Raw genomic sequence first — 14,022 nt, 5'->3', positions numbered from 1 at the left:
ACATCACAATGACTTGGCCCAAGACCTATACGTGTTGTGGATCCATTTTTCAAATAATGATCAAGACTGTTTCATCATTAATTATTATATTATCATCGAAGGCTAATCCCAAAGATTAGGGATTGGATAAACGAATTTCATTCTTCCATTCAATTGTATCTAAAACCATGTCTATTGACCAAGACAATGTTTCATTAAGGAATACAATTGAGAGCTGCTTTTATGAAAAATCAAGTTATGACTTAGAGGCAAAAGTAGTCTAATTAACCCGATTTGGTTGAATCTCACATAAATTCATACCACGGACTCAATGTTTCATGAGGACACTTAGTTACTCTGATTTTTAAAAATGTATCTAAAATGTATTTATTATTATCTTTTAGTACAAAAAGAATGTATATCTAAATAAGGACCACACTTAAAATCTGGTCAAGTTGTAATGTGTTCATGTCAACTCTTTAGTGGTCCCTAGGGGTGCACATTGGATTGGATAAATCCGAGAACCGAACCAATCCGAAGCTTTTGGATTGGATTGGTTCGGATTGAACACACTCATGGTTCGAGTACGGATCTAAAGAAAAAAAATCCGGCTGATTTGGTTCGGTTCCGGATTAGACATATATAGAACCGAACCAATCCGAAATCCGAATCAAATTTATATCTAATATATATATAATATTTAATCATTTAAAAATGCAACTTTCGTTCTGTACTTCTCTCTTCTTCCAGTTGGAAGAAGCTGAAAACCTAGCCGTTGCCGTCGTTCATCTCCCTCACTCACCTCACCTCGTCGAAAAACGAAGAGGTAACTCTCTCTCTCTCTCACACACAAACACACACACACAACTGTGTTACGAAGAGGTAACAGTGACACTAACCCAATCTTACATCTATGGATGCAAAACCAAATGTAAATCTTATGATGTCTAGATGTAATATTCCTTGGTTGCTTTTCATCACATATTGCTAAAACTATCCTTGAAGGCTGAATTTATTCTTGATTGCTTTTCATCACATATTAAATAGAGTTTATTCTTACAATTGGGTTTCAGATGTCAGGTTTTATATCATGTGTTTCTTCTTTTTATAGAAATCTCTCTAGGCATGAATTTATTTCTGCACTGTGGGATGCTTTGGGTTTTCAATTTGCATTTTACTTGATGAAGGTGGGGATAGTCAGCTGGATACTTTGATTTAGTATCCCAACTAACTAGGGCAAGATTCAGCCCATCAAAAGACAACTTCAAGAGTAACCAATTTATAGATAGCCTAGTAAAATAGAGTTGCTTCTATTATAAAATTTCCTAATAAGTATGAGAACCGAGAACCAATCCGAACCAAGATTGGATTGGATTGGTTCGGTTCTACAGCGTAATTGGGTTGATTCGGTTTCAAATTTGTAGAACCGATCATATTTGGTTCAGTTCCAATTTTGTCAAAATCCGAACCATGTGCACCCCTAGTGGTCCCGTAGTCTCAACTGATCTTTGGATGACTATAATTATTATTTTGATCCAAAGCCTCTTTTATATGTCTAAAACTAGAAATGACATGTAAACCATACCTATTACCTAAAGATTTGGCAATAAATATAACACCACCACACAAATTTGATATTGGTCAAGGAAGTTGGGATATTTCCAAGGTAAACGAAAATGCTGAACTGACTTCCTTCGACACTCCATCGAAGACTGCATTGACATGGCAGTGTGCAGAGAATCCTAGATTTTTTTTTCCGAGATCTATAGATTTATTTTTCCTTGTTTCTCGAGTTAAAAATCTAGAATTCTCTGCACACTGCCACGTCAGTGCAGTGTCCAAGGAAGTCAGATTAGAACAACTCCAAAGAAAATACTCAAATTTTGACACACATCTCTATTGTCAACTTTTAAGAGTATTGGAAAGGTAATCCCTCAAACCCATGCTTTGGGTATTTATATACAATTTTATATGCATCCTAACCATACATTTGCAGGGATGAACTTGGATATATTCCTCAAATATTGAGTTTTTCAAGTAATAATGAAAAAGAAAAATTGAAAATGGACCGCAATGCTGCTTGATTTATAAGAACAATTTGAATAAGGCTCAATCAACTTTCCAGTGTGAATATGGTTGCCTGGAATTCAAGTCAAGCTTTAGAGGAAAATTTTGTATGGTGCCCATGATGCAATTGGGCAGGAACAAAGAATTTGAGCATCACACAGAGAATCTCGTTGGGGATTAGAGGTTGTCTTTCAGCCATTTTAAAGCTCCATTGGTAACAGACCTGCAAGTGTCATGGTTAAGTGTCACACATTCCAACATTTGAATTCACAGTATCCAATAAAACCCAACAAGATAAAAATCATAACCAATTCAAATATAACATGATTTGATTTGTTAGAGCGATCTTGAACAAGGAATATTTTTGATGATTTTTACTAATAGAAACAGCTTTTTGGGAGAGTTGAACCCCATCAAATATACTTAAACAAGGTTATTCCTTCTTATATTTCTTCTATGATAGCCTTGTCAAGCTTGAAACTTGGCAAGAATATTAAAATTTTGAAGCATGAATTTGGTATAAAATATCGTAACTTTTGGAGGCTAGACTCAAGACACAACACAGGAAATATGGTAATAATAAGAAAGAAAATTTACCCTGCAAAATCTTTTAGTTTTTGCCACACGTCATTCTCTGCTTCATGCTCTTCAGATTTCTCTGTTTCGGTACTTGTCTGAGCTTCTGTGCTTTTAGCTGCAGAAATCAATTGAATATGTTCATACCCTCCAAAAGGACAGTAACTAAAAGAAGCATCAGATTCATTAAAATTATGATGTATAATCAAACGTATTTCCCACCACAAAATTGACTAGAAAAGGCACATTTTTCTAGGATCCATGTCACCAACTCAGAGACGGGAATATTCACATAAGGCACAGAAATTGTGATGGGGCTCTTCCCCTATAACAATTCGACGAGATGCTAATTAGGTCACATCCTTCACCAAAATTAAAGCTACTTTACCTGGTGACTTTGATTTGGGACGAGTGCGTGAACGGCTGATAGTGGTGTCCTGAAGCAAAGAAAGTTCTTCAAGCAATTCACGTTCTCTTGCACTGCAAAAGCAAACAAAGAGTCATAGAATTAAATCAAGTAAATAAAGGACCAGCAAAGCAAGTTCTCCGGTTAAGGTGAAACCTGTGTGATTGAGGAGCCGATCAATGAAGAGAATCAAAAACTAACGTGCAGAAGAGCATATAATAGTTACAATGACATAAATGCCAAATTATGGATTAATACATTTTCCATTTCTTAACTCTTTTAGAAAAATAATTAGTTTTTTTTTCCTAACTAACCCATGAGAGACCGTAGCTTGCATTTCATCATCATATCACCAAAGGCTTATCCCAAAAAATTTAGCTTAGTTTAAAAGGCAACTAATTCATTTCGAACATTTTCTTATTTATTTAAAATTATGAAGATTTTGTACAAAAGAAATGTTCTAATATTGCATTTGCTTGTAGTAAATCCCATTTGATGGAATCATCAATATTTTCCTAGATACAGTGCTTTTCTTTCCTGTTCATCAACTCCTTCCCTTTTTCAAATTTAACTTATGCATACCTTTCTCAACAAAAGTCCTTGACTGATTCCCCACTCTGAGAAATACATTGATTAAGCTCCAAGTGCTCAAGTTTCAGAAAGGGGGCTCAAATTTATTTATTTTTTGATAAGCAAAGCAGATATCATTAATAAAGGCAGATAAGGGGACCAGCCAAAAGTACAAGGAAAAAAAAAAAAGAATGGAATGCAGTCAGTGCTATAAATAAGCTATCCATGTTAAAGAATAAAACTAAACTGAAAACGGTATTGCACCTGATACGATTTGGTATGGTGACTTTAATAGTGAATAAATGGTCCCCGCGAATCGATGGTCTGTTTAGCTTCGGGACACCCTTTTTTGCCAATACAACCACATCTCCTGGTTGGATACCTGGAGGGATTTGTAGGTCAGTAATCCCATCAACTGTTGTCACCTGTTCAATGCCAACCACAATCAGAAGAATCTATTGAAAGGCAGGTTCAATAGCCAGGATAATGATACAAGAAGTCTAGATAGGAAATGTCCAATGATTCACTGTAAGGTCAATGTTTTGGAAAAGCATTGAAAACAAGTATTTTTTTATTAACTAGTAGGGAATTTTTGTCTTTCAAATTATAATCTCTAATTGGAACAATTGAAAGGAGAGGAAAGAGATTGAACCCCAAAATTAGGTTTTCTCAATTTCATGAGCATGTTATATACCCCATGGAACCAGAAAGTAACTTTGAAGTGAGAAAAAAAAATATTTCTTAAATAGCAGCATTAGGTGACATTGGCATATTTCTCCAAAACATTAACTATGATAAAATAGAGATATATTTACCTTCACAGTAGACCCCAAGATAGCATCTACATAGCTAATGGAAACTATTGAACTGAGGTTTATGCCATCTCTTTGGATCTCTGGAATCTCCTTTATGTCAAGGTATACATAGAGATCTCCAGGTGGCCCCCTGCTCAACAAAAAGTAGAATAATAAATTAAACCGACCTCCGCTTCTCAATAAGATAAATCTATGATGACAAGAATGCATACAAATATACTGGAATAAGAAAAATTAAATGATCTTAACAAAAGTGGGGGCTACTTAGCATTCCAACAGTCTAAATGGAACACTGCCAGATAATAAGGATAAGAACTATAGATAGAATTTCAAAAGACAACTTTCATCTATACGTAGTGATCAAGAAGAAATTGGAAATCTTATGACTACAAAACATGAAGGATATATTGTAGAACCTCTCAATCCATGGAATCAGTAAAGACTAGATAAAAAGATTGAACCCAGTGGTTATAGTGAGGTAATGGCAATGTTGTAGATCTTGAATGACCAACGCATTTTTTGAGGAAAAGGGGCCTCGCTTGATGTTATCTTCGTGTCAATTGAAGGTTTTTTTTTTTCTTGGTGTAAAGTTTTTGAGGAGTTTAAAGTAGTCTTCTTTGAGAACTTCATGGGGGAGATGGGATTGGGTTTGTAGATTATCCTGTTGCCTTGGGGTTTTCTCTTGTTTGATCTCTTTTTAATCTTTATTGGACATCTTGACCTCGTTTCAATACAAATTGCATTTACCTATCAAAAAAAAAAAAAAAAAAACAAAGAAGAACAGTTGCCTTGGTGAAAATGAAATTACTTTTGCAAATAACAGATAATGAATCCAGGTTCGCAGGAATCAAAACTCCGTAATTTTCGTCCTCTACCCCCCAAGTTGTTTTTGTCTCAGATATTGTTGCTGGGAAGTAGGAAATGGAGTCTCAATGGTGGATTTTATAAAATAAAGTTTCATGTTAAAGAGAGATCAGAGATCAATGCAAAACTGTAATTCTCATTTGTAGTTTTTTCCAGGGTTTTTTTTGTCGGTAAAGAAATTAATCAAAAAAGATAGAAACAGAAAAATATACAAAGAATGGATAAATGGAAAGCACAATAGAGCTAGTAAGAGAGTCTAACAAAGGCCCATAGAACCATTGAGAAATCATCCCCTCTAACAAGATTGATGCCTACTTGAAGATACATGCCTTTCTGCACAACCAATTCTATGTTATCTTCTTTGTTAAAAAATTGGTTGTTCCTCTCCTGCCAATTAGACCAAGATACTGTAAACAGATTAACCTCCCACAACTATTTTCTATTCAGAGTGAATAACTTTGCAGACTGCCAGGTAAATGGGAGACACATCTACAAACTTTCCAGCAAGGACCACATTTGTCAAAGAAGGCAACCCACACACTTCTAGAGCATCAGCAATGAAAGAAGATAATTTACATCCTTCTATGCCCACTTACTTGCACATGGCACACGTATCGGGAATTCAGAACCTCCTACTAATCAAATGGTTACTGTGTGGATCTTACCCAATGTGGCAATCAATATGCAAAAAGGCTCCCTTGGATGGAATAGGAACTTGTCATAGATGTCTAGCTGGATAAGGAGGAAGGTTAGTGCAAGCCAGATTATCTGCCTATATAATAGCTGTTTGTTCTTGGGGAAAAAATGCTCAAATTTAAAAGCTGGAAAATGAAAATAAGGGAGTTCTTCCCAAAATCTATTGTACAAGATATTTGGCATGTTGATAGTTGTTGCAAACTCAAAAAATAAATTTGTCTCATTCGTACTTTTCTATGTCTCGTGTCACAATGATTTTACAGTTGGGTCACAGCGCACTTGAAAAATAATTTATTGAATGCTGGATTGATCAAGCATACTCTAGTTGAAATTCATTGAATAACAACAATAGTCCCACTACTAAACCTACAACCGTATGATTGAAAATCAGAGACCACAGAATGTAGGACGGGGGACCATGTCCCGGTGATCTGAGTATGATGGTAACGTTTACTGAAGCGGATCCAATGAAAAAAGAAATCATTAAATAAGTGCTACTCTCCTTTAATAACAATGGGTAACAGTTTCTGATTTCTATCACATAAGATATCGTAAAATAGTTAATGAATCATACCCTTTAGGTCCAGCATCACCCTCCCCAGCAACCCGGAGAATACTCCCTTTGCTGACTCCAGGAGGGACTTTAACTTTGATATCTTTCTTAACGCGAAACCGTCCTTCACCAGCACATTTTCGACAATATTCAGAAATAACTTCACCATTCCCACCACAGTTTGGACAAACAGAGACCTATATAAACAATAACACATAACAAAAAGTAAAATCCCAGATGTTAAGAGCATGGAAGAAGGTAGCATCTTTTTTCCCCCCTAGATGTGACAATTGAATTTAGTTGACAAAAAGGAGCGAAAAGTACAAAGCAGCCCAACAAAAGGAAAAGAACTAATGCGAGGGCAACCACATTAGCTCTCACAGGAAACAAAACAACATTGATTGACTTAAAGTAAAAAAAGTGAAAGCCTCTAGCATACACCATCCCATTATGAATGGGATCATTCCCAAATTGTTCTCCTTCTATCATCAAGCTTTGCAAAATCACTAACAAGCTGTTTGCTAAGGCCCATCAAAACTCTAAAACTCCACCAATTCACTCCAAATACTAGTGGTAAGCTATAAGTGAATAATATTAATAAGCCAAAAAGTAAACAAATATTCAACTTTGAGGTCATGGGTTCAACTCTGAGAGCTAGTCCTCAGACTATCCAAAGCACACGCACATTAGACTGTAAGGATATATTTGTAGAAATTTAACTCCATGCAACAACAATAAGTTTCAGTTATTCAAATCTTCAAAAAAAAAATGATGCTTGGGCAATTGCTTGGGAAAGAGGAAGTGATATATTGAACAAAGTTACCAATAAAAGATCCTCGATGAGTATTTTATCTAAGTAAAGTCAAATAAAACGAGAGATCACTTTTGAAGGAAATGTCCACTAATCTACTTTGATTAGGAACAAAAGAGGAATACTTCCATACCTGGGAAAATAGACCAAAAGGTGTTTGCTCAGTTCGCATAACTTGACCTCTGCCGCCACAGGTTGAGCATACTCTCATCTTGGAGCCTATCTTTGCTCCAGTACCAGTGCAAACTCCACATGTTTCCAAGTGAGAAAGCACAAATTCTTTTTCAGCTCCAAAGATAGCCTCAGCAAATTCCAAACTCATATCATAACTGAAACACTTTAATGCCACAAATCAACTATAGTTTCCTTTATAAACATCTTCATAAGATAGTATAGATGATTTCACCAAGAATCCTACAGACTGAACTTGCCCAACTTAAATAAAAACGATCAAAAAATAATAATAGAAAATATTCCTAAAATAGCAGAAAAAATAATTTTAAAAATGTAGACACAGTAGATCAGTCTGTCTTATCATAAAAGAAAAGGAAAAAAGATTATGAGGCCTTTGTAAGCTTACATTGTCATAAAGAGAGAACCATGCCATCCACTTCATGATATGTGCATTGTAGCATTGGTTAAAACTTTTATTCAACAAATAACTAACCTATCTGTGCTTCAAATTTTCTAACAATTCTTCCTTTATTGATATCATTACTGTGATAAATTTGTTGAATGGATTTTGTAGAAGCAGCAAAATTGATTCCAACACTAGAAAGACATTACTAATACTATGCCATGGAGTTGATAATATTGATCAAACCTTCTAGTTAAAGCCTGTAACTTACCGAATATCTTCCCCCTTAGTAACAGTACTACGACGGCGTGTTCTAAATCCAGTCTGGTCCATACCAGAGAAATTACCCATACTCGCTCCAAAAAAAGTCTCGAATAGGTCAAAAGGATTAGTCTGTGAACAAAAAATTGTAAAACATTAAGTAAAGAGATAAAGAAAAATTCCAAATTGTTAAGCAACCACTTGTACCATCTATTCTAGTTGCAATTGTTTATTGACTAGAGTGTGTATGGTAGAAAGTATAAATGAAACTTCATGTGTTCTTCAATCAGAAACTAGAGAACTTAATCGTTTTCAGCCTTTAACAAAATCATGATAGTGAGGGCTATTACTTCTACAAAGACATGATCCAGTACCATAATCAATAGCATTATGATCTGATCATGTGTGGCGTATACTAAGCTAATGCAGAATTTAGTTTCCTTGTAAATACTCGAAGGTTAGAGGAAATAGGCTTTTTCGCTAAAGAAGCAAGGGTTAGTGATCAGCGTGAAGGTGGGTTCAATGGGGTTTGAACCCTTGTTATAGGATCAATGCTCCACACGCCTTATTAAGAGAGGGTGCAACATGAGAACTTCCTAGGAGGTCACCCATCCTAGTATTACTCTAGCCCAAGTATGCTTAACTGCAGAGTTACGATGATTGATGGGATCCGGTGCATTCGTAATGGCTAAAGGAAATAGCTTATTCAGTACTTTTCTTCATATTTTTGGGGGAAAGTCTCTAGGGATTTTCCCTCCTTTTTTTCCCAAACTAATAAGTTATAAAAAAATTTAAAACTGTTGGATGAGTAAAAAGATTAAAAATAAATAAAAATCTAGAAAAAAAGAAAAAGAAAAGGAGACCATAAGTTGTAGGCCCATGTGGTTATGATCTCCTTAAGTCCTAAAATAGCCACTTTTTTACTTTTATGTAGCATAATTATGAATGTTCAAATGAATAAGATAAGTCTCTTATATCAGCATGGAAATGTACAAACTCTACTGATTTCATTTTTCTTACTCCCAGTGATTAATGTAATATAATGAGTTATAAGTGTGTTTTCACACCAGTCCTATCATTTCTTAAAATATAAATGAACGGCATGCTCTTCCATGATTTGAATAAAATGTCCATTACTCCAAAATATATATATTTTCACACTAATGGAAATATATGCACATGCAAGCTAACCAAGGGATCCAAAATTGAAATCTAAAACAATTAGTTTCACACAATTAGAACTGCAAGAGGATCATCTAATTTTGTACCTTTTTCATTATCTTCTATATGCATAAGCTTTCTATATTTAACTTGTTAGATGTTACATAACAATCTGTAAAAAAATATCTTGAAAAAAATTAACATTGTCTTCAATACCGTATAAGCTCCAGCTGGACCTCCTACCGAGCTCTTAACTCCAGCTTCACCATATTGATCATACAAAGCCCTCTTTTTATCATCTGATAGCACCTGACAATGCAGCACTTCAGAATTCAAAAAAAAAAAAAAAATAGTATCACTAAAATGTTGGAAAAAACAAGTTTTCGAGTGTTAAAAATATCTATTAAAAGGAAAAAAAAGCAATGACAGAACAAACATGCACGAATTAAATAAAAAAGAATGGGAAAGAAGGGAAATGGTATCAAACATGAAGTCTATGTATCAGCTTACAACAAAGGAACACAAAGGATAAGATTGGGGAAAAAAAATATTATCACTAAATTTTGTGTCCAAAAGTTGGAAAAAATCTAAAGTAGAAGTCAGTATTTGAGGCTCACCACCTCAAAAGAAGGCGAGTAAGAGACTTGGAGGAGGCCACCCAAAGAAACTCCATATTTAAGACTTCAAACCCAATATAAGAAAGAAAGATGACTTTATTTATTCACCAAAGCCAATAATAGCCCTCAAATCGCTTGGTGAGAGAAGTTGATTCTTCTTAAAGAGAGATACCAAACATGTTCCAATGCATACCTTCCTCAAATTGAAATGAACTAGTATGAAAGTAATTAATGTGGCTTCATTTCAAGTTGAATTTAGAGATGTGAAGCTATGAAGTAAGATCAACATTAACTTATCGTATTTTTCAACTTGGAACCAAGATAGAGTGGAGTGCAGAAATATTTGGGATAAGATCGAGATGATTATCATTGATTTTTGGACAAAAACGAAAACCATGCATCATTTGATGTTAATTTTAACCTTTGTTTCCAAATTCAACATTTCAGCATGTTGACAATCCTAAAGTTTTAAAGATACTTAAATTTTCATCTTAGTCAAATACAGAACCTTCTATTAAGTCGTGCACATCATGGTATTAAACATTGATATATTTCCATTTTCATGGGGGAAACATTAGATGGATATGTATATTCCACAAATACTTTATTACCATTTTCCTATATAAATATAACTATAAAAAATATTGATAATTATAAGTAATGTATGCGAATAAAAATTCAAGCAGTAATAAGAAAAGTAAAGCAGAACCATTGCAATTAGGTTTCAATAACTAGAATATATGAACCCAAAAAAACAGAAGAATATATGAACTCAAATAAACTAATTACATCTATAATCAGAATTTTGTAATTAAAAATATTGTTTCATAAATAATAAAAATGAAAATAATAGAAGATTTGCCGGTCATAGGTCCATTTGGTTATGACCTCCTACAGTCGTAACTCAGTTGTGTTTTCTTTTATGTACTTAAGAGTTAGATGACATGATTATACATGTCATTATCAGAAATGTAGATGAGAATTTTTCAGCTCTGAAAATTTAGAACAATAATAACAGAAAAGAGGGAAATTTTTAATTTCCAGGACTTGATGTTGATGGTAAAGTTTGTCTATTTGCAGAAATTACCAGTTGAATAATTGCAATATCTACGTGTTGAAGCTTGAAGGCAAATGATGAATTCATATCTCAGCTTGGTGTAGAATTTCATCCATTCTTAGATTTGCTCTAAATATACTAGAGCTGTCAATGGATTGAGTTCGGATTGGATCAGGGAAGATATGGAACCAATCCAATAAGAATGAGATCGGATCCAGAACCATTCCGATAATATCAGACTGGATTCTTGACAGATATCAATATGTGGATCTGAATCCATTCCGATGTTAATTCAATCAGTTCGGGATTGGATCAAATCTGATTTAATGACATATGTGTAATATAAATATAAATTATAAATCCAAAAAATATACAAAATAATTCATATATTTTGTAAAATATTATCGGATTGGGTCCTTATCAGAGCCTAAATCCCTCATTCAGACCCGGAGATATCAAACCAGAATTGATTGGTACTGCACAATATATTAGACCAGAAACATACCTTTCCTCATGATGAATTTAAAAGAATGTATTAACTACCTATGTGCATGAATGCCACTCTTACATTAGATTCGTAAAACAGTTCAAGAGGCTAAGAACACAATGTTATTATTAAGTATATGACCAGGAAAGAATTCAAAGAGAAGACATATAAAAGGGAGTTCAGAATGCACCTCATAAGCATTGGAAATCTCCTTAAACTTTTCAGTTGCTCCAGGTTGCTTGTTGACATCAGGGTGGTACTTTTACCCAAGAAAGTGGGGTTAAAGGGAGGTAAAAGAAAATCAAGCACAATATTAAAAGACAAACAAATAAGCAATAAATCAAAACAAAGAAATACTGCAAGGCATGCAGGCCGTTGCCTAGCAGTAAGGTCATCCTTTATGGCAACATTTGGACTGCCAGTTCGGTATAACTCATTCATTAAATTCTAAAAGAAGAAAAACCAAGAAAGCACTTCATTTACTCAGTTGCCAACGTAGGCCAATTCTCTCTTTAATCCCAAAAAAATGCGGTGCATTGTTACACTTTGGTTTTTGGAGGACATTAGGAAAAAATCAACAGTTCTTATTCACTGGAAACCCAATCATAACTTACTCCACACTCTTTCAATTTCACAAAACTTAGTGTCTCTCACGAAGGTTGACGTAGGAAAAAGATTAGCAATTCAGTGCATGGCAAGAAAGTCGTAAGGGGAGGACAGTTAAAGTATAATTCGGATTTGTTAATTGAAAATTCAGAAAGAAGAAAAGTATACAGTAAAAATGATGATTTTTGTAATTTTAAATTAGAAATTGGTTTTTTTAAATGTTCTGCAAAAAAATATACTTGTAATGTGTGTATAATCAGGAATTAAATTCCAGGCCCCATTAATTCCATTTCTTCCATAGAAAATGGGAAATGTACAATTCAGAAGCTTGGAAAACAAAGCGAAAAAGGAAGGTCGTAAAGAAGAAAGAATTCAGTTGGGTATATGGGAATTTTACTGAATTTATGTAAAGTTCAGCCGATAATACATTTTTTTTTTCAAAAAGTTAATGAAAAACTCCCACAATTGATAATTCGTTATCTTGCTAACAATGGGACAGACCCCAAAAAACAGTGGTCCTATTTATCAAACTGAATTAACTTCGCTTTGGGAGACCATGTGTCTGGATTGTACGTTCTTGGTGTCCGAAAACTCATGTATAAAATATATAAAGATTTAAATAAAAAAATACATTTTCCCATTATCTCAAAATCCAAAATTCAAATCTTGTGCCCATCAAAATGGGCTTTGAGAATTTAAAATTCTATCGTCACTGGCCCACTATACATTAAAGAGTAGTACCAAATCTCAAGATCATAAAAACAAACATTTTAACTAAACTAGAACCAAAGGTCACCAATTGCTACTAATTTCAATATCAGAACAGTGTTTTTGATACTTTTCTAATTATATGTCATCCCAAACATGTAAAATTCCATCAAAGATCGATAAAAATACAGCAATGCAGAATAACCCAGATTCACAAAACGAGAAAACAAGACAAAATCAAAGATGGGTTGAGTACCTGGCGTGCCAACCTTCGATAGGCAGCTTTTATGTCTTTGCTTGTAGCAGACTTGGGAACCCCAAGAGTGGAGTAGTAATCTCCAGCAGCTCTGACTACAGTGGCGAATCGTTTAGTAGAGGAGATTTTATTATTCTTCTTGTTGAATTGGGTTGAAATAGAGATTGATGGGAAGGGTTGGTTGTGAAAATTCGAGAGAGTTTTGCAGCCATTGTTGAAGGATTGGAGGTGTAGTGGTTGTGGACGTTCTGTGGTGAAACTTAGAGAAGAGGGAATGAAGGAGATTGAGAACGCCATTTGAAGGGATTTGGAGTAATTGATCACAAACTGTTTGATGATTGGCTCAAGAGAAGAAGAAGAAGAGATGAGTAATGGTGAGAAAAGGAGAGGATGGGTTTTGGGGAGGCAGAGAGATGATGAGAAGTTACAGAGTTGCAGGTCCTCTACTTCAGGAGTAGAATAAGGTTACCCAACTCCATCCCTCTCTGTCGCACACGGTTTTAACCAGTAATTTTAGGGTATTTTAGATATACCCCTCCTGCGCTTTGGTGAATATTTATTATTCCCGTCCTATGCTTTCAAACTAATGGCATATCCCCCTTGACCAGGGACTCCTCATAAAATGACCTAAATACCCTCATTTTCAACATCAAAACCTCCTTATTTTCTTTCTTTTTTTTTTTTCCTCAAAAACCTGTTCCTCCAATTTCAAAAGTAAAAGAAGTTTCACCCTCATTTTCAACTTCAAGATTCTATCTTCAAATTTTAAACCTCAAGATTTTATATTCTAAGGTAAAAAGTTTCTACCTCAAGATTCTATCTTCAAATGTTAAACCTTCATAATAAGATTTTGGATTTTATGGAAGGTGAAGAGAAGAAAAAACAAGGGTTTTTAAGCAAGAATTAGGAGGTTGAACACCTAATGATTCTATCTTCAAATTTTAAACCTTAAGAA

The 14,022-nt window shown here is 34.4% G+C and overlaps 1 protein-coding gene across 1 annotated transcript; it reads right to left on the bottom strand.

Annotated features, from left to right (window-relative positions):
• Positions 1-1,906: 1,906 nt before the first annotated feature.
• Positions 1,907-13,556, bottom strand: LOC147397260 (Molecular chaperone Hsp40/DnaJ family protein). Its single transcript, XM_086452790.1, has 11 exons — positions 13,068-13,556; positions 11,688-11,756; positions 9,553-9,645; positions 8,186-8,307; positions 7,471-7,666; positions 6,548-6,723; positions 4,414-4,543; positions 3,863-4,023; positions 3,011-3,102; positions 2,644-2,740; positions 1,907-2,269 (listed from the first exon to the last, which is right to left on the bottom strand). Exons 1-11 carry the CDS (start codon positions 13,362-13,364, stop codon positions 2,224-2,226), a joined length of 1,479 nt encoding a protein of 492 aa, XP_086308916.1. The 5' UTR covers positions 13,365-13,556; the 3' UTR covers positions 1,907-2,223.
• Between the last annotated feature and the right edge of the window lie 466 nt (positions 13,557-14,022).

The sequence above is a fragment of the Akebia trifoliata genome, chromosome 8 (genome assembly GCF_017979445.1).
Source record: "Akebia trifoliata isolate Shusen 1 chromosome 8, ASM1797944v1, whole genome shotgun sequence".
Taxonomy (NCBI): Eukaryota; Viridiplantae; Streptophyta; class Magnoliopsida; order Ranunculales; family Lardizabalaceae; genus Akebia; species Akebia trifoliata.
Note: the sequence above shows the minus strand (reverse complement) of the source record. Positions and strands in the feature narration are given on the sequence as shown.

What these genes read in the sequence shown, in the direction of transcription:
- LOC147397260 (XM_086452790.1), bottom strand. Translation starts at nt 13,364, where the DNA reads ATGGCGTTCTCAATCTCCTTCATTCCCTCTTCTCTAAGTTTCACCACA. An exon ending in GTCCAGCTGGAGCTTATACG is followed by an intron (nt 8,308 to 9,552) that starts GTATTGAAGACA and finishes TTTTGTTCACAG; the next exon opens with ACTAATCCTTTTGACCTATT. An exon ending in TCCCAAATCAAAGTCACCAG is followed by an intron (nt 2,741 to 3,010) that starts GTAAAGTAGCTT and finishes TGATTTCTGCAG; the next exon opens with CTAAAAGCACAGAAGCTCAG.